Source organism: Anopheles gambiae, chromosome 2 (genome assembly GCF_943734735.2).
Source record: "Anopheles gambiae chromosome 2, idAnoGambNW_F1_1, whole genome shotgun sequence".
Lineage (NCBI taxonomy): Eukaryota > Metazoa > Arthropoda > Insecta > Diptera > Culicidae > Anopheles > Anopheles gambiae.
The window spans coordinates 244,623-266,397 of record NC_064601.1 but is presented as its reverse complement, the minus strand read 5'-3'; the positions used below and the strand labels follow the sequence as shown (position 1 = coordinate 266,397).

Genomic DNA, 21,775 nt, shown 5'->3' with positions numbered 1-21,775 from the left:
CATCAAATTTTTTTAGAGCCGAATATATGGTGGAGTTGCATGATTATTTATGAAAAATCTGTTTAGTATGTTTTCTTCGCAGAATAGAGAGTGTCAAATCATGTATTCTTTTAAGAAACATGGTTTGCCCGTTTATCAAAAATAAATAAAAATAGTCAAAATTTGAGTTTTGTAAGCAATTTATTATAAGTCAGTTTGACATTGACTGAATAAATTATCAGTAGTTTGACGCTCAATTATATTCTTGAAACAATTGAATATATAGGCACTTCTGAAAACAGTTGAGGATACAGACAAACAATATTTGTTTGTGAAAAGTTTGCCACTAAAAGTTTGTTATGGCATGAATGAAGATAAATTGATGAAGAACAATATCTTGTATTTAATAATTATTTAATTTAAATTTATTTTAACTTTATTATTTTATTAATTGTATCTCCCACCTGAAATGAAATCTTCTTTTCATCATTTTCATAAATCAACTGGCATGTTACATTGAAGTTAGCACGTTGAACAAAAAAGAACAATCGTTTAGTGGAAATAAATATGTTTTTAACTAATTTACACACTTAACAATTTGAATTCCGCTAGAATGTGCTTTTAGAGTGGCTGTCCCCCAGTCATATTGCAACACTAAAATGGCTAATTGTAAATATCAAAAACTGGCCCAATCTTGCAAGCGGTTGAAATAACTGTACTGTTAACAAATTGATATGGGTTGCACTTCCGGAGGAGTCCTGCATATAGCAATGTGCAAACACTACCGAAAAGTATGTTCCCTTGCCTTGGGCGAAAAGCTAACCATACCAGACAGACCTGCTATTGACACAAACTATGGGGCGCATAATAGCGGAGCAGTAACAGCAAGTTCAGTGTTTACCTATCGACTCCCTTGTTCGTAACCAGTTCGTTCCCTTTAACCGGAAGCGATTTCGATGACATGACATGACTATGTTCTCCGCGTTGCAATAGCTTCGCCTTTGACCACAGCTAGTACGTATTGGTAGTGATTTCATTAGAGAGTCTGTTGCTGGCTCTTATTGGGCAAGCGTTGGGGAGTTAGCAACGGCTCATTCCCCCATTTATTTTAATCGGTAGGTGATGGATAATCGAAATGCAGCAGGCGCTGAAGGATCTGTTTATTTATTCTGTAGCCTATGGTGTCGCGAATAGAACGGGACCACCACATCATCCTTGTCTCTAAATGAAACTCTTCGACTATCCAAAATAGGATACGCTTCACAAATAATGCACCGGTTGCATTTCCCACTTACTGGATACATAATTGAGATGAAAGGTGATCACATGGAAAATAGCATTGAAACGATTATAGCACACAGCATGTTGTGAAAATGTTGAAAAAATGCTTTTGTTGTGTAACATAGTTTTGAAAAATAAATTAGATTTATTGGTAAATCATTTGACTTAATTACTCTAAATACAAACCCATACAATTTTATGAATTGGTGTTTCTCACTTTCAGTTTACCCCTAGAAACATATAAAAAAGAAATTAACGAATTGTATCAAGATTCATGTAAGATATTTTATTTTTCCATGTTTGTCTACTCCCCTCGCTGAATGGGAAGGTGGGAAGATTCAATATTTGCTTGATTTTTGCTTTTTGTAGGTAGTACATTAAACTGATCTTTCCCCTTTAGAGGAACTAATAATTATCTAAGTTACATCAGAATTTATTTTTCTTTTCTTATGTGTATATTTATACAAGTAGACTTTATCAGTTCCAATAGAGCATCGTTGATATTATCTAGGAAATAAAATTTTCAAATATTTTTTACTGTGTGTTTGAAAATGCTCTCCGCTTGTTTGTTTTCAATCCTATCAATCCAATCAGCGATCGTTATGTTACGATACATTTTATATTTGTTATACAGGAGAGCACACGCTTCTTAACCCATGGAACACAGTGTTCGTATGACTCTCTGTGTTATTAGTGAAAAAATGAAACTAATTAAACAGTTTCATTTTAGTTACCGTTCACACATCTAGCTTACTTCCGCAACGACTAAGTTTGAGCGCAGTCTTAGATAGAGGCTTAAAATATTGCACATTCATGAATAGGATGTTTGCTGCTAACGCAACGACTTCTAACGCCTGTGATTGAAATCACTACCTGCAGAACGCTTAATCTGTAACCTCCAGCAAGATGGAGTGCGTTGTGAATACCTAAGTAAAGTAAAAAGCTCTCAAGATTAGTTTTGATATTTGTGCGACGTTGCCTTATTCTTCCTACAAGAGTAGTATTCTCACGTTCTTCTAAGACTAAACTTAAATCATGGAAGATTTTGGTGTTGCTGACAGACATGTGCTTACTTGTCGACAAGGACAACGCTCCTTTTATCTTTGTTGCTTGTCAATTCAATGTTAAAAACTAGAGTAGTTTGGAGACAGAGTCAGAGGTACATAATTCCAATTTTTTCATTTTTGTATGCTTATATTGCTAGATCGTTGTAATGAGACTCACAGTTCACTAAAATGTACACTTTTTTTGCATGCTTACTTGAATGTTTTCTACAATTAGGAACCATGCAAAGTTAACGTAAAAAAATAAATTGTAATCAAAATAACCTAGCGAACATTAAAATCAAATGATTTTTTAAATTTTTCTGATCCAATTTAAATCAAAGCTTATTTATATTCCTCCTTATTCCTGCACTTTGTAGATCAACATGAGCTTGGTTTTTAATTTCAGCTAAAATTCGAAATCGAATCAAATATCAATTTATGAAAATAGTTTGTCTATTCAATCAAACTGTTTTCGAAATCGATTTTACTACAAATATGTTATGATTCACGAGTGCCTTACATCTTCATTGCATTCTATTATTGAATGTACATATATATTCATATCACTGGGCACTTAAGTAAAGTGACGATCTCCCTAACGCAACGATTAAGAAGAAAAGAAATTATTTTCCTCTTTTTCTAATTGTAGCTACCCATATCCACATTAACCCAAGCTAAAGCAAGCCTTACGTCATTTCTTACAATGTAAATGAAGGTTTGTGATTACGTTATCGTTTTTTAATTGAGTTTATCTCATATATAACCTCGGGATTATCAATGAAAGGTTTTAATAATAAATTACGATACGAGATACGCAATGTTTTGGTACATTCCCCCGGCTATTATGCTCCTTACCCATAAGGGAGCTCGGAGATGAATTGTTTGATAAATTCATTTATTTGAGATTAAGATTACACAGTCGTTTTGTGGGCACCGCACTTAATTAACGGCCGTTTAATCATGTCATTACTTTAAGCATGGTAGCTTCTGTTACTCTGTATGTTATGGAGTGAATTCAATAGTAGATAAGTTTATCTCCTAACCCTTCAAAGAAAGTAGCAAAGCTCTATTCAATCTATTAAAGGCTATAAGTATACTCGCCACTCATTCTATTAACGTAGTGAATAGGCCGAATATGTAGAAGTAATTAAAATAAAACGAGATCATTGTGACAACAGACCTATGGTTCGGTGTTTAGAAGGCAACAGTGTTTCACTCCATCTATTGATCACGAAAACGAGTCCGGCGTGCATCGATTGTTATTGGCTGGGATAGTTGATCGTGTTTCTGAAGCTGAGCTGTGAAATGATCCTCCATTGCCAGAATTCGGTGTCGTCCTGTCGTGCTGTGATAGAGGTGATGGAATGTTGGTGGTAACTGGTGGCGAACAAGCGGATATAGGAGATTCGGATCTAGACGCTGATACTCGACCACCACCGCCACTACCACATCCACTTGCAGCTGCAGCAGTCCCATCACCCGATAATTGTGTAGCGATGCCATTTAACGGGTGCGGTAGAAGGTGAGAAAATTGAGACAACGCAGGGAAACCGGCAAGGCCCCCAAGAGGAGGGAACAGGAAGGGATTGGTGGCACCCGATTGGAAACTGCGCTGGGTACTTGATCCATTTAGAAAATGATCAGAGTAAGCGGAACCGCCCGAAGCGAGTGCATGATTCTTGAACGCTGCTTCCAAGTTCATAGGGAATTTTTGCGAATCGGCATACAGACGGGCCAAAAATTCAGCTGGTAGAGCTGATCCGGGGAAAGTTGCTGCTCCAGTATACTGTTGCTGTTGATGCTTTTCCATTGGTAAAACTGTTTCATTGCTATCAGCTGTGGTTGAAAGAAGTTTTCGATGAAGGTTTAAATTTGAAGCGTGGCGGTCACGGCTACGCTTTGAAGGAAAAGCCGCGTTACATCCATCAATATTGCACTTATGAAGCAATTTTAGGTGTACATTTTGGTAGTGAGTCTTCACAGCGAAATGGTTTTGGAAAAGTTTGCCGCAGGCTGAGCATTTCTTTGGGTTGTCCTTGTCTAATGGAACGTCGGGATCACTGAAACAGTTTCCTTCCTCGCAATAATCCACGTTGTCGTCTGAATCTTCTAGCTCGTGATCCTGGCAAGTCGGTGGAGAAGGACTGCGTGACCTAGCCGGGCTCGGAGGCGCTGCATTCATCAAGTAGCTTAGTGGGGGGAACTGTGGTCCGCCAAGAAGCCCTGCAGCTCGTTGAATCATAATATCATTCAATGGACCATGTGAAAGATTTTCTAGCCGCCGTAGTGTGTTAGCCGAATCAAAGTTGTCACCTACACTTTTCTTACTGTCTGCCGAGCCCGGGCGTTGGCGATCGTTTTCGGAAACTTCTTGCTTTGGGCGTATTAATGAAAGCGGATTTTCTAGCAACTCGGACGATGGTCGAACATCAATCGAGTACTTGCTCTGGAATTTTTCATTCGCGTTAACATCAGGACTGGAACGAGATTGTTTTTTGGAAAGATCTAACGACAAATCGGTGGCTTCTGATGCGGATTGTTCTTGAAGTCCTTCCTCCGTAGGTTCCGCTTTAACACGAACCGTTTCATTGGGCACTACCTTTTTTTCTTCATCCCCTGAGGGCCTTCGATCGGAGACTAATGAATCATCTTTTTCAATTTCGTTAGCATTGCTCTCCTTACCTTCTTTATCGCAATCTCCATTTTGCAGAGAAGGAGAAACCAGTGCTGAATCCTGCTCGGTTGGCGATTTTGGACCTGGCGATACTGTTTGTTCCGACCTCAATAAAGCTACAGGTTGATCATCGTCGATTGATTCTATCTTAATTTTTTTCACCAGCGGAATCGATGTTTCACATGCTTCTTCTTCGGTTCGCGCTGCTGGCTCTTTCTCCTCATTGTCTTCGTTGTTTGACAACCGAGACAAAGGAACCACGGCACATTTGGTGGGATTAAGACTCTTGCGTTTGCGTTTATTGCTTGAGAGGAATGCATTAACATCATCACGAGTTACTTCACCGTTGCTATCGCCGTTATTGCTAGCAATGTCATCAGCATCCGTAGAGGGTCTGTTGTGGCGTTTCGACAGGCTGAAGTCTTGTGGCTCCTCCTCACCTCGTTCCGAAAATCCATCCTCATCGTCTTCATGTTGGCCAAATGACTTCACGTCTTCTGACTCTGAGCTTAGTGACATGTCGAATTGGTGCCCTTCGACATCGTCATCTACATCGTTGCCATCAATGACGATTCCGTTGCGATCATCATCATCGTCTTCGTCTTCATCGCCGTCTTCGTCGTCCAGTCGACTTCCTGAACTGTTTAGATGTGGTGCTCCTGACGACGCCCCCGAAGAAGAGCCCATGTATCGATCAGGTGTATCACTATGGGGACTGCTGCGGTACCGATAGTTTTCGGGGCTCAGGGAAACGCGTGCACTTTCACGATTATGCTTTTCGGCTGCCACTTGCGCATGATGATGTTCAGCAGCGAGCCGTCTATGCATGCTGGCCTCCATATTTGCCTTGAACTCTAATGCCGAGAGCGATGGATGCCCTCGTAGGTGTTCCCCGGGTGGAATAAGAGGGAACGCGGGACCGAACGGGTGTAACGGGCTAAGTCCATTCGGAAGTGGCATACCCGCTGTGGAAAGGAGAATAGGATGAGGCTGTGCACTGCGACCGTCATGTGGTGATATTTTGCGACGAAGGTGCGGAGAATGTAGCTTTGGGTTAGGATTGGCACTATGCCGGTTCCGGGAACGACGCGAACTGAACATCATACTGCACCCTTCAACAGTGCATTTGTGCATCTCTCGCAGGTGTACAGCCGAGAAATGGATCTTAAGGGCACCCTTATCACAAAAGGTCTTGAAGCAAACATTGCATTGAACGCGTTTCTTTCCTGTCGCTGGGTTGACGTACTGTGTACCAAGGTTGGGCGGGATTGCACCCCATTGCCGCTTGCTGCTTGGAGACGAAGGAGGCTTCTTAAGCTGACCTCCTGACGATGGTGGTAGGTGGTGCATGCGAGACATTGCCGCACCAGGTTGCAAAGGTGGTTGCTGGAGGCGACGATTTGCAGCCGCTGCTGCAGCTGCCAAGTCACGGCTCAGATTTAGAACATTTTCTCGTTCACGATCACGCTGTTCCTGATGATGGTGTGCTGCTGACGACTCTCTTTCTCCGTCTCCGGCCCGATGATCTCGTACGATTCCAGATTCATTCGAAGTGCTGTTGTCCAAAGAGTTTTTGTGTTGCTCATGGGAGCTTGCTTTATGCGGCAGCTTGTGGTGTGAGTGAGGTGATTTACTACGAGTTGACTCGCGGGCGGCTGAAGCAGCCAGCAGGTTTGGAAATGACTGAGCGACGAAGCTAGCTGCCAAAGGGTTGCCCGAGACCGCTGCGGCCATTGCGGCAGCTGAGTGGTTGAGCGAGTTTGCCAACGACATGGCGACTGACGATGATGGTGGTGGAGGTGGTAAGGGAAAGGGTAAACCATGGCCACTCATGGACAGATTCATAAAGTTGGCCGCAGCTGCAGCATGCTCACGAGATACTGCCGCCTGCGCATCCAAGGAGGTCTGTGAGTTACGTCGTTTGACCGTGTTGGCAGCGTATGCGGCTGCGGCTGCTGCTTGTTGCTGATTAAAATGATGCTGAGCAACAGCTGCTTCGGGGCTTAGCCTCGGTGGTGGCAGACCTGCCGCCGTGAATCCACTCAGACTGGCAGCAGCAGCCGAAAGTTTGCGGAAATCAAAGGGCTGCATCGATTGGAGCCGATTGAGTGGATGTGCAGATAGTTCCGTAACGGAAGGCATGCTGTTGTTGCTGTTCCCGCTGTTGCTAGTGCTGGCACTAGTGGGAGTGGAGTTGTCCCGAGAATTACGATCACTGTTACCGTTGGTTGCCGGCTTGGACGATGTGTGACTGGAGCTTGTCAAGGCGCTGGCGCCACTGTTGCTCATATTCGCATTAATACTGCTCGGAGAAGTCGATGGGCTCTTGAAAAATCCGCTCATGTGGTTTGGAGTAAGTCCGACCGTAAACTTCTGGTGCATTTGAGCATTGAGTTGCAGCTGTGAGTTCAGTTGCAGAGAGCTCAAATGCATATTTATCGGATGGGCAGCAATACCTGGTGAAGACAGTCGTCTGCTGGGCGACATAACCATTTGGGTAGCTTGATGTGTAGTGGTCCGCAGCCCGTACGTATTCCTGTGCGTAAATCTGCCTGCGTTTCACAGCGAATGGCCAACCTCGACGGTACGTTACGATTGCACGCCGTAGCGCGTACTCATTAAATGTGTTGCAGCGTGTGATGGTGCCGTTTTCATCGTGTGGAGAGTATATCACGATTATTTTATGCTGAGTAATAACAATCTGCAATGGAAAATGAGAAGAACAAAGATTGTTAGGTACATCATACCACAAACCAGTTTCTTCTAAAACCCATATCTATCTCCTCTCCTACATAGTTTACGCTCAAAACCATATCCATCTCTCGGTAATCGCTTCTAGAACCTAAATAATCGATCCTGGGTAGGATGAGTTGCAGCTTTCTCGTCTAACGACTGTTTGTGTGTGCGAGACGCACCCTTCTCATTCTTTGGTATGGGGTCAGATTAATTGTTTTCACTAATCAAATGTTTGATTTTCTCAATCCCCTTCACCCATTCCGATTCCCCTTCCCAGTTCTCTTGGGTGCGGCGGAGGGATTTACAACGCTTCTAAACATTGGACCCGAGGCTTGTCAAATGTCAGTTGCAGGAGGTTGATGGTTTGTTTATTGTTTCATCCGTTCAGAAATTTTGCCTTTCAAAAAGAAACAGGCGCGCATCAATACTGTTGTTGGGTCAGGGGAATAAAAGGGGACATACCTTTAAAACGACAGGGCGGTAGGAAGATGGACCATAAACGAAAAACACTATACCCCTTTTACTTGACAGCCGTTTTTTCTACCTTTTGCGTTCAAGACCTCAAGCATGTTATGGTAAGGATGACGACGCTGGAACATCCAAAAGCGCACATGTCAAGAGACAAGAAGCGGCCAGTCGGAAAGTATAGCATAGGGTTTTATAGATTTTATAACGTAAGTGCTCGTATTGCATTCACAATGCAGATAAGAAATCTTATGTTTTCTTCCACTAAACCAGATGCAGCGTGAATGGAGTTAGAGAGCTTCCTATTTGAAGGGTAGCTGCTAATGTGATTTAGCTGTCACTGGAGATATTAAATGGTTTCGATTGCTTTTATTGCCTTTATCCGTTTCAGTGTCGCCAAAGTTTCATTCAGATGAAAGATAAAACGGTGAAACGAGATCAAAATGTGCTTAACTGAGCATCAACGCAAAGTTATGCGCGAAAAATCACTTTTGTATAAAGTATACTCTAGCTGATTATAGCATGGGCATGTAGAGCACAAACATAAACTAACTCTCCTTTTATTTGTCTATTGTATATAAGTTAGGCATAGTTATTTGCTTGTTCTATTATTGTAGACTTTAGTAAAAATTGGTAAAACTGTTGGCCCGCTTTATATAGCCTATAATGTGTGTTTTTTTTTAATATATAATTAATGAAAAAATCTGCACAGTCATGTCGCCATTTTAAAAGTTTATTTCACAACATTATTCTGATACTAAGCAAATGAAAAATTACGAAAGTTTATTGTTAACAAATGTGACAAACATTTAAAAAATGTGTCTAATTGTTAAACAATCCTATACATTTATCGTTTAGCATGTGGTGAATAGGAGTATAATTTCTAAATCTGCTTGCTGCTAACTATCAAGTGAAGGAGATATACTCTAGCTCATTAAAGAACTAGACAGGTAAAGCTTTAGTTCATTTGTAAAGAAAAGAGTATAAATTTACTAATTTCATAGTTTCAAAAATTTTTTAATTTCCTGATGATCATCGGTTACCAGTAACGAACTAGAAGTGCGAGGTTTGGTCGAACAGGTTTGGTTGAAACGAGAATTTTTATTTCAGATAATGGGTAATGATGATATACCCGGTACGACGCAGTCTATAGAGATCATCGAAGCAAGTACGTTCAGTATAGATCATGTGTTGGTTCGTAGTGGTTGTAGAGTTGAGTAGATTAATGGCAACAGGAGAAATGTCGCTTGTCGATTACAGCTACGACATGCACAAACTGAGTACCACCATCATTAGTATTGACGTATTGATGCTGCCAGCACTGGAAAAGACAACGACAGTGACAGTTCCTGTTTAATGGAAACTCACAACGTAGATAGTACAGACAAGGGCACGAAGCGGAGGCAGTTGCAACGTAATGCTATGCAGTTTTTGTAACTATACATCAACGCATGCGCGTTTGTCTGCATGCATCGACGGGTGGTCGTCCGCAACAGTGGACGGCATCATCTTAGTCGCTGTATGTGTGCCTTTCAATTATTTTAAGATTAACCTTCACTTCTACAGCCGCTATAGCAAGTCTTCTCGAGCGCTGTGCTGGATATATGCCACGATATTTGACAGACTCAGGCAAAGAAACGGCGAGGAATGTCATTTAACGAGTAAATCATTTTCTTTCGTCAATCGATCTGCTGTTTCTTTCAAAGATCATTGGCCGGAAGAGTGAATACGTCATCCAGCATGATCCAACCGGGTGTGTGACAGCCTCAATAAATGCTCTTCACAGCCCACCACACCACTGCTGGCAAAATTGAATAAAACATTGGATTAAACGGGCTGTACTGTGGACGTTCACTGCGTCGGGGCAGTTATAAATAAAAATGATGCGGCTTGACCACTTCGTCTACTGTTGATCGCAGTCGCAGTCTTCCTAACAACATTGTATAAGGCAGTTATTGTAGCGAGGATTGAGCACGTTAACCAAAAAATTATTAGCCTACTAGCTAAGGACCCTAGCGTGCGTAAGCGCTAATAGCACGATTACCGTAGGGATACATCACACATTGAGCCATACTGGAAGTGCATGGGATCGTCCTAAGATCCCTTGTCTCATTGCTTTTTGTTGATGTGATCGTTCGATTTCATCGAGGCTGTCCGTTCCATAAATTGATATGAATAACTAATACTCCATAAGCACAGGCCGATTCAAACCTGTTTGTTGGATGTAGTTGTGTAGATATTACAGGTCACCAGTGGTCTCACAAATACCGCTACATGTTTAACATTGACCAAGTGTACAAGATCATTACGTCGCGATATGATCGATCATCAACGTAAAACAGTGACGTTCATTTTCGCACGCTTGTAAATTAATAAAATGCGGAAAATCTTTTGCCGCTCTCGTATTCTCACACCTATGGTTTTTATCCAGGATTGAGTTGAAATCTATAGCTAATTAACATGAGAGCGATAGAAGTACGAGTATAAGGAAATACATTAAATGTATTCATGGCAGTGACCTATACAAATCAAATCAGTTGGTGTATTTCTGAACTGTCAATTTCATTGGATTGTTGCTGAAACTTATATCGATTCTTATGGTCGTGTCTCGTCAGGAGTGGAGAGAAAAATCAACGCAACATGTATGACACTTTTTAGGCCTACACTTAACATGTTGAATCAAACACGAAGAAATGTTAATAAAATTTCTTTTCATAACCAAATGACAGCCATTTTCTGTACGACATACTTTGGCAAGTGTTAAACACCAACGGCATTGTGCGACAGCTTCAGGTTTTTTACACAATATGCTTCGCCAAACAACATGTTTGTGCTATTTGTGTGAAATTAATGTACCGAAAAGTTTGGTTGAAATTCAACCCCTATTTTAATAATTGGAAATTAGTCAGACCATTCGTAGACATAAGCAAAGCAATGCTTTATGTTTTTTTCATACTTGAAGGCGCTAGTTTTTCGTTTTATTTGACAAAAACAATGGTAAATTGGGTCGTCTTGTTTCTACCCTTCGAAATGAAAGCAAGATATCAGGACTTTGAACGTCACTTTCAATTGTTGTTTTTGCTTAGCTGTATTTTCAACAGAACGGTGGATAAATGGTAAAAGCACTTTAAATGTTTTGTTTGTGTTTTTCTACTTTTATTCAGTCTATATTAGCATTTGGGGATATATAGTCTATTTGTTGAGGTGTTTTGTGTCCATTCCATCGACATAGCGATCGCACAGCATATTTATCGCAGCTGTTTTTTGTCAAAAAAGAAACACTAATTTTCAAATAAAAACCATGAATCGAGCGATTCTGGCGACGGAACCTTTTTGCTTTAGTCTAAGGCTAAGGATGACGTTATCTGTACCCCCTAATTAAGTGTCATCCCTTGTCATAAATCAGGGCAGCGGCACAACACGGACTCCTGCTAGGCAACAAATGTCTTCCAGCGCAGTAGAGGAAGTTTAGTTTTTGATAATTTCATCCACATTTTCCCGCTTAAGACCAACCTCTACAAAATATCAAGCTTAACAGACCTTCTCCAAGATCGGGTTATCGATTTATCTCCAAGCAATTCTCGAAAACAACCTTCAGCTCGATTAACGACCCCTACAAAATTAAGCACAATTACATCGATTTATCGAAAGAGGGGAAAATGATGTTTCCTTCCGGTTGTAATGGAAGCGTAAGAGCTTGTCGTTTTTGTTCATTATTTCGTTTTGTTTTATGCATTGTACCCTGTTCGCCTTGGCAACGGTTAACATTGTAAACAGTAATACAAGCATCTAAAACTTTACCGAACATTCATGACACTTGCGCAATATGAGAAAAAAAACTCTTAAATGTGACAGAATGTCATTTTCCTAAGAACAAACCGTTCAGCAATCCGATCATCTCAAAGATGCCTAGGTAGAAGATTGTAGTTTAATGTGTCTTCTAAATAAAATGTGTAAAGCAAAACGATGGGATCAGACGGATCTGATGACAGCGCACATTCGGCGCGTATGGTATGCACGCATCAATTAATTTACCCGTGTCTCAAAAAAAGCAGCCGGCCTTTTGACGAAAATGAGGGACAAATCAATCATTTGTCATTAGTGAAATCTGCTCAGGGGGTAAAGGAAGTTGAGGCGAAGTACTGACGGCTGTTTTTTTAGCACCATACAAAAAGGTAGATCGCGATGCGGTAATGTCGCGACAGCATCATAGTACGATCGGTGTAAAGTCGACGGATGGTTAGATGTTCAGGGATTCCATACGTTTCATATCCAAAAAGGATTGGCTGTCGAATCACAGCGCTGGGGCCAAGCCACAGTGTTTTGGAGAGCGAATTTATTCTGAAGCGGTACATGCATGAGGTTCCAAATGTTATAAAGTTGCACCAATTTACCTTCAACGAAGACGACAGTTATTCTGTAAGTCCGCTTTGTGGTAATGAAAAACAAACTGCCAAATAATAAAAAAGCGTAGTTCAAAAGCGCTTTCCGTCCAGGTATGGTGATTTACTCTTCAACTCAATTCTAAATCGGCATTCAAAATAAAACAGATTCCTTGTACAACTGGTCTGCGGTCATGTTGATGGTAATTAACTCACACGACAACTCGATGAAGATGGGTAGTCCCTTTTTACCAAACTTAATTAACTAAAATACTGTTTTAAATTATGTATTTTGTAGCAGATTCTTATTTTCGTAAAAAAAGCAATGATTACTTCGTGCGATATTTTCAGATTATGTACGATTTTATTTCATGAAATATATAGTTTTGGAACTGATTTCAATTTTTTTCACAAAACGTGTGACAAACTGGGGTTTATGAAAGACTTACTCATTGATAACCTGCGTACATTGAGTGTTTACTTTCTTTTCTATACACGGTCGACACTGGCACCTGTACCCCCACTACCTTGTCACACCCAGTGCTTATTGGCGTTCTTTGTCACGAAAGCGAACTACGATCGCCATGACGAACGCTGATGATTAATGTTCTGATCACTAAGTTTTTGACATTCGTACTTCGACATACGCCATCATTTGGCATGTGTCCGCTGGATAAAAGATGAATCTGAACGGTGTGTTCTTCAATGTCCGACAGACTCCTTGTAACCTTGAATTTAATTTAAGACAACCAACCGACCAACCGTCGGCGTCGAAACTTCGTGGAGATACGCGCCAAGCAAAGAGAATATCAAACTGTCAAAATAGACGATGGATCTTTTAATCAAAACCAAAGTGGGGTCAGCTTAATGTGGTTTAGCATTAGAGGGTTTGATCTTTGGAAACCATTTGTATTTGGTTTGTACATTTCTAAATCCTAGTGTTATTATTTTCATTCGTTTTTTTTCAAATTCATAAACCCGAGTTGAATGAGTAACTGCTGGCATCATTCCATTGCTTGGCTGGAATGATCGGAAGATCGGACACTCTTTTGTCTTAATTATTTGATAAATTATCTAATCGTCATGCTTGGACAACTAATCAAGCGCTTGTTTTGTCTTCACGAGAAGATGACTACGTTAGGAGCAGAACCATACGAATCCGTGATTAATCTCTCCATCCGATCGTGAAGGCGTCTTGGTAGGCGGTATGCCGCATTATATTGTTATTTCACTTTTCTTCTTCATCACATTCTTTTCCACCTCAGAGTAGAACTTCATTCTTTGGAATGACAAATTAAAATTTACGATTTTTCATCTCCCCAATCTTTCTCATTTGAGAGATTGTAAATACCCTTCGGATAGGGCGATTCGAAAAACTTCAATCTTTCGTGATGTGTTCCGGGAAAAAATTTGCAACGCCAATATAGGAAGGATCGGTTGATCATTGCCGCGACCATGCATTGGTCTTGTGAAGTTGTAAATTACTGGATCTCTTGCGTCTCTCTTTCAAGACGGAAGGCGACAGATTTTTACGGTTCTTTTCCGCAAGACATACCTCAGCGTGTATGGTACTGCATGAAGATTATATTCCGAGGACAGCAGACGACCAAAGCCTATGTGGTTGTGGCCCATAAAGCGATAATCATTGTGCGGTTCTGTGCCGCGGCAATCCCCCGAAGAGTTCTAAATAGGGGTCGATTTTTAAATCAAACTCTTATGAATGTTCAGAAGATTGCGAGAAAAAGTAAAACTAGGTAGGTTGCTACAATGTCCTGGTTTGGGGCTAAAAGGGGCTAAAACAGTGGCCGTTGCGCTTCAAGTCCCGAAGAGAAGCAAATGAAGCATGGTGACCGAGCAATAAAAACATAAAACTCCCGGCTCCCGACGGACGGCTGGTCAACTGTAAATTAAAAATTCCTGCCACTTGTATCAGGCGCGTCTGGCCAGCAGAAGAATGATCCCTCTCACAAAACGAGGCAAAGGTGAACAGTCGGCGGAAAAGAAGGAGACCAGGCACCAGGTTTACGATTGGTGACCAATAATAAGTTTTATTTCAACCTTCCCGCTGTTAGGAGTCAACCGCATCAACGCTACGGTTGACATAGCACAAGAACACAATCATGTTCAAGACAACTCCAAAGACAGAAAGATAACTCTCTACGAACAGACGGATGGCAATGATGATGATGAATCGTTCATTTTGCGGTCAGCGGCCACCAAAAAGCCCGAAAGTGTCGTAAATGGCTTAAAATAAGGCAGCACCAACAAGATGCAGGGAATGTGCAATTGAAAGAGTGTGTTGGGTGTAAGGGTGGTAGTGATTTGAGATGGAGGAAAAGAGGATGATCGACAGACTCACGGCGATCGGTGTCCTGTCGCTTGCGACGGATGTGATTTTGGGCGTTGATCCATAAAAAAGCGAGGAGAGCTCGTCGCATCTCGCATCGTATCGGTCCGCTGAAAGCCTTTACAATTAGAACCCGTCAAGATTGTCTTCGCACGTTGGATACGAGGATTCCGGAATGAAAAAATTTGGATCGAAACACGAAGAAGAAAAATCGCGTCGCGTCATCGTACAAACGTGCCCCATCATCCTAACGAACACCGGACAGCCGCTGTTCAATAAAATATTAATAACCCTTTGGATCGTCATCGTTCTCGCCATTGGCATTGCAGCATATTGAGGCATGCTGTTATAAAATCTGACATAAAACGGTGACATTTTCACACTGAACTTTTTCAATAGTTGAACAGATATTGGCCGAAAATATTTCTTTTTTTACATTTAAAGTGTATCCACTAACCTACTATTTTTTCGTAATAGCCGTCAGTAAAACCGGCGCGTTAGTACTGAGGCTCTTCTTACTACAAATAACAAAATGTTACAAAATGTACACGAATGCGGTCATACATTAGTGCGTCGTCTGAGCAGCTTAATTACTTCTGTATCCATCTTTAACGTGTCCCCGTGGACTGCTAGCATATTCAGCGTTCGTATCCACTCTCCGTTCGACGTTAGCGTTGTTAAAAGGCTAGCTTTCTTCAAGGTCGTTGAGAGCAATTGTCAAGAGGCATAATGTAATGATCGCATTTCTTTCACATTTGCTTTAAGGTGCTCGTAGCAATTTTGATATAATATATTTTTTACTGACTAAGTTATGGCGTTTAAGACACTGTTACTTGACTGTCTTGTGAGTCTTTTTTTCTGTAAGTTACTAATACTGTAAGTAAGTAACCCAACATGTTCTAGTATTTTTGCTTTAAATATATTGAGAGTTTTTATAAACTCACGAGTGTATCTGTTCAAACATGATTTGAAACTAATACTCCGATAAGTAATCCGATTATCACCCTTTAAGCTCTTGGTCTGTTCGTCGAATTCTCGTACCCATATCTTACGTACATGAGTTGTGTATCAATATACAGTATAAATGAATATAGTGTGAGGTGACGATCGTTTAAATGCGGGATGACAGTTCACGATTTAAACGAGTGACATTTTCACTTATTCCACCTCACCACTCGTTCTCCAAGAGTCTATGTTCCGTCAGTTTCTATTTCCTTCCTCTGCTCTGCTTTGGTCTGTTCGTCTGTTTCAACGTGCTTCGTCAATTCTAAATCTGATTGAACCATAGCCGATTCGTTCCGTTTGACGCTAACCATAACAAATCAATGTGTAATAACAATAACAAATCAAACCAAGATTCAGATGGATCAGTTTGGTCCGCGTTGCCGGGCAAGCATCCCGCTGTGGGTTGACAGCATACCTAGCGGCTGACGGTGACCTGATCTAGAAGCTCTTTTTGTCGCTATGTTCCTACAAAATCTACCGTATAGAAAAGTGGAAAAATGAACTTGGATGAAAACGCAAACGAGTAAACAACGCAGATTCACCAGAAACCACATTTTGGTGACAAAAGAAAATAACCTTGCGTCATCTGGAAAACATTGGTTCGCGTTAGCTGGTATCTTTACGGAAATTCTATTTCCTTTATCTCTCTGAGAGAAGAGTTATTTCTGTCACAAGTCTGTCTATATTTAATTTATTTCCTTTCAATGTACATTTATTCAAAGCTATAAAACGATTTGAGTGTACTAAAATGTGAACAAACAACACAAGAAGGCTTTCAAACATATTTATCAACTAATGTAACAGATAAGTTTTTGTAGGTGACTATGTATGATATGCAATGTTATTGATAAAGATTGATAGTAGTTAAACAAAACAGTAGCATATTTCTTTTCAAGTTTTGCGATAACATGCCTTTTTGAAGTATTTTATAAGGTCTATGTGACAAGGTCATTCTTTCTATTCCTGGCAACGATGTGTGACGTAAATCAATAGCACTGTGCGTTAATGGCTCAAAAATGTTAGTGTGAAAACTGGTAGATTATTTTTTTATTTCCATCTCTTGTGCAGCACGCCGAATCTCATTGTGACAACTTGTTGTGCAGTGACACCAGAAAGTGGTATTGGCGTTGACTACCAGCGCTTGTACGGTTGATCACTTTTGACACTCTTCAAGCGATAAGACTCGTTTGCAGGTTTATAAATGATCACGACAAAGAAGACGGCGATGATGATGATGATGATGATGAAGACGCGGTCACTGCCTCTTACCCCGGCGGCGATGGCGGTATTGCCGTTTGACAGCATGTCAGTGTCGCAGTCAATGTTGTTGTTTTTTATACAAATAGCACGCGGCCTAGCCTCTTCGATAAGGCTTTAGTCGGCGTTTTAGTGACTGCGTCCGGCGCTTATCGTCAAATGGAATTGACTCCAGTTGCTGTGCATGTTAATTGCACAGATTGCAAGAATAATCTTCTTATGTTGCCATTTCAATCACAACTATTGGATGATCTATTCGACTTTTTTTTTAATATTTGTCGAGCCCAAACAAAAGAAAGTGACACGCTACAACACATCCTCCAACTGTTAACATACAATGGGTCTGCCAGCCGAAGCTGGCGCCATAGCAATAAGCATTTAGTTTCCAGTATCTTCTAGAATTCGAACGTTTGGGACCTTGTGACACCGGACGACGTGTTCTGTTTTCTTCAGTCACTTTGTAGTCCGATCTGAGTTCCCTCCTACGATGCCCTCGATGTTGATCCGGACGAACTCGATGACACATTATCAGTAGCTCAGCCGCCGACTTGATCTACACTCATAGGATGCGCCAAGAAGCCGCAAAAAATGCATTTGCTTTGCGATACGTCAATCAAAAACTTGACACTTGCAGTGAACACACAATCGTATAATGTGGTCTTCCTCAATGTTATTCTCCCTAACTTACATGACCTGTACACTAGACTATCACATTGCAATCACTCACAAGGCACACTACTTGAACAAATATTTAAGGACACTTGAGAAAACACTAATTTACAAACTTACCTAAATTTTTAAACAAGTCCGGTCACACTCACAGTTTTATTTCCACTGTAATGTAGTTAGCCATTATTTGTGGCAGGTAATCTCGGAGACCGCGCAGTTTTTTTATTGTGTCATGTTCTAGTTGGTTTTCCCTGCGGTATAATGATCACTGCTTGTATATAGTTGTACGTAAATTGACGACACACTGCTACTATCACATCCTTCAACACATACACATTTTAGTATTTCCCGTTCTCCCTTTACTTATCAAAGTGACACCTTGTTGTTACAAAGAAGAATGCTTTAATTCTCAAACTGAAGAGAATTGTTGATGGATCGAAACGCTTAAATCACTTCTAGAATGGATCACGCCAAAGCCATTTAGCACGCAATTTTTTTTCTTTGCATGAACAAAATATGCACGATTCCACTTACGGTATCATATTCATCGCAGGCTTGTCACACTATTTGATAGGCCTTTGAAGTAACTCATCCGTTTACTTCCGCATTCATTTCAACTTTGGTTCACTTCACTTTATCAAAGGTGCTCCGAAAGTATGTAACAAGCAATGAATTCGGAATTTGAATATTAGTTTTCAAACTTATTTTCAATGTTACTGAGGGCAATCGATCGCACAAAGATAGTTGTCTACTCGGAAGAAACTGAACAAACTACCAGCTGCACACTTTAACTATTCACACTTCACTATCCCCAAATTGCGATTATTTTCTTTACATTATCACAAGTCTTCATTAAACCGTCCTGCAAAATTCCCTTTATTAGGGACAGGGACACACACTAACTCAAGTAAATACCTCAGCCAAGAGAGGCAGAGTCCGACGGTCTCACTCGCTTGATGGACTTCGAATAAATGGCAATGTATTGTTAGAAAGTGTAAGGTGCGCTCAACATAAGCAACATACCTAGAAACTTGTTTTTCGTGTAGCGCAACATGATGATTTTTAACGCACAAGAAAGAAAACGCAGTAGCTTCATTATATTGCTATTTCACTCACAGTCACCCCCTACATGTAGCATCCATCCCCTTGCACCCAGTAACAAGCTTTACCGAAGAATACCGAGCAGAGCCGATCGCTGACTGTGCATGTATTGGTTTGGCGAGTCAGGTGAAGCTTGAGTTTCAAGTGCGTAACAAAACGTGTGCTAAGCAGAGAACCGAGCAATAACCAGAGAGGCTACATTTGCTATGTGGATTATGTAGCATCACCTCCCCTCTCTCAAAGAACGTTGCGTATGATGTAGTTGTAGTGGTGATGCTCTGTGAACGTTGCATCTAGCCTATGCGTTTTTTTTCTGAGATTCAAGGTAGAGAATGTTTGTTCGGTGTAAGTAAATTATTATTCCTGCGGTCACGCATTGCTTCAGTAGCGACACAATTTTTGAGTCCCAAATTCAATGCGAAGATGATTGCCGCGTAGTGCAGCGAATAATTAGAAGAACATTTAACAAAACTATCTAATTTCCCATCGATTAAAGTGGCAAATCTTAGGAAGCACACTTACCACAAACGTCGCCCAGGAAGTTCAGTCAGTTATAGATGATGAATAGATTAATTTCATTCTAAATATATCCAGAAAACTGAGGCTAAAAATAATCAATGAACACAGTTTGAAAGTTGCTTGTTTTCAATTTTAACGTTAATTCAAGATTGTCAAACTGCCTTCACTGCAAGAAGAGTACATCTTGCTCCTACTCTTCTATGTACACATTCTTGTTCGAAACTCAGTTTGTTCTAAAAGTTATGTCTTTTTGTCAGTGCAAGCAAAGAGCACGTGCTTCAAAAGGTAGGCGGAATCAAATGCTCGACCACGCGAACGACAGCGACATCTCCCGCCGTACGTTCGCCGGACACCGTTAAACGAATCGTTCTGATTGGTCGGTTACGCTTGGCTTCTTCCTACTGGGCGAGTGTCACACCGGATTGTGTCGTCAAAGCGGTGGGTCTCGTAATTATTATATATACAAGCTAAGCGTTGTGTGTGTGTGGTCAGTATGGGAAATAAGAAAAAGTCCTTACTTTGTCACCGAGCAAATAAGCGAGGAGTTGCTTGCGTCAAAGCAGTAGCTCCGTGCATACTATGAAGTTGAGAGAGCGCAGGAGAAGATTGTCACTAAAATCTCTCAGCTGCTTTCCTTTCCTTCCGCAGAGGTTTTGAGTTCGCATTTACGATATGTCACCGACTGCAGTCTGCGGAAATCGGTTCATCTACTTGTGTGGTTGTGTTGGTTGTGTAAATATAGTAAGCTATACCGTCTTATCCTAGATAGGTGGCCAGGATACAACATAGTTCCTTCTCTCGCATTTGACAGCTTTTATCGTTTCTTCTCGCTCCTTCCTGCAAACGCTTTGAAGCTGAATGGCATTTCTGAGAACAAAAACATAAGCCGGCATCACGGAGCTGTGTGGGAAAGATATCCCTTCGATTGCATAGCGCACCTCACAGTGCACCAACACCAGCAAATCTACTCGAACGACATACGACTGTATATATAGGCGAAGTCTGTGCTGTTCAAATCAACAGCACAACCGTTGTTTCGGGGAAAGCTGTGGATCAGGGGTTTTGCTTATTTCTCATAATATCGTCCTTGCGGCGTGCGACAGTTCTGTCATATACTTTTTCAATGCGCTTATATCACTCCATTTACAAGGTTATTACAATATTATTCTTGATGGATTTTTTTGTGACACATTTCTTCATGTAGTAGCATGTTGTGTTGCTTCTGTATTTACAAGAGAAAATGTATGTACATTATATTTAACTGATATGAAATGGATAATTCAAAGTTAAAATTATTTCCATGCAAACAAAATTTCCAGGAACCATATTGATATTATTGATGGTCTCGAATGAATCGCTCAGAGTATCCAGGGATTAGTTAGTACAGTCTTTATTCTTTATATTTATTTATTCTTTATATTCTTTGGCAGCCTGCTCACCATCCATCCCTACCATTGAAATTGTCATTTTGATATTCCTGCCATGTAGAGAACGTATAGAAGCTATTTAGTGCAGAATGGTTCTGCTTGGAGAACGCAGTTACTAACCTATATACGTACATAACTGTGTATACAGTGTTATGTTGAACTATAGTGTCCTTGCAGAATATTGGACAAAAGGGGACAAATAAATAAGGAAATACGGGGACAATATTGCGAAGCGTCGCATTGTTTTCGTTGTCATTGCGGTGACGCCTACTTTTTTAAATTTAGGGATGCTGCGACTTATGCTCTGAAGTGTCACAGCATTCTCTGAGCGCAGTCACATCCTGCTCATGCTCAGATTTTTTCTCTTTGGAATCTAAACTGCTGTCTCTTCGAATTCCTTTTCTCTCGCAAACCTGCCATGGGTGGACGAAGCGAAAGACTTTTCTGCTCTTATGTGGTTTTATGTGACGCAAACACGTCCTTTTGTCTCCCAAGCACAAATACTTGCAAAGTTGTGCTATGTCACAGCCGCACACAAACGCAGCATCTGACAGGAACGGATATATCATGTGACACAGTTTTTCGTCTCCTGCTTGATTATGTATTTCATTCACCACAAACCACAAAAAAACATGTTGAAATAAGAATAACAGGACATACTATGTTATCAAAAAAAAAAAAGAAAAAAATTCACACATAACAATCTCCACACTTTTTCGAAAATCCCCTGCAAGCAGCAAGCTACCCTAGCTAGATATCTCAGCAGTTTGTTGAAAGATGTTTTATTTTTCGATGCTATTGGAACGAAAAATTGAACTTTCGAGGCGTGTTTAAAACTCTAAAGAACTAGAAGAATACCTGATCATTTTGTATGAACTATGAACGGT

At 40.8% G+C, this 21,775-nt stretch overlaps 1 protein-coding gene across 1 annotated transcript; it reads right to left on the bottom strand.

Moving 5' to 3' along the window:
* Nucleotides 1–1,520: 1,520 nt before the first annotated feature.
* LOC1282060 (uncharacterized) lies at nt 1,521–18,820 on the bottom strand. The gene is made up of 2 exons (XM_061644788.1): nt 17,962–18,820; nt 1,521–7,681 (listed from the first exon to the last, which is right to left on the bottom strand). Exon 2 carries the CDS (start codon nt 7,471–7,473, stop codon nt 3,535–3,537), a length of 3,939 nt encoding a protein of 1,312 aa, XP_061500772.1. The 5' UTR covers nt 7,474–7,681; nt 17,962–18,820; the 3' UTR covers nt 1,521–3,534.
* Between the last annotated feature and the right edge of the window lie 2,955 nt (nt 18,821–21,775).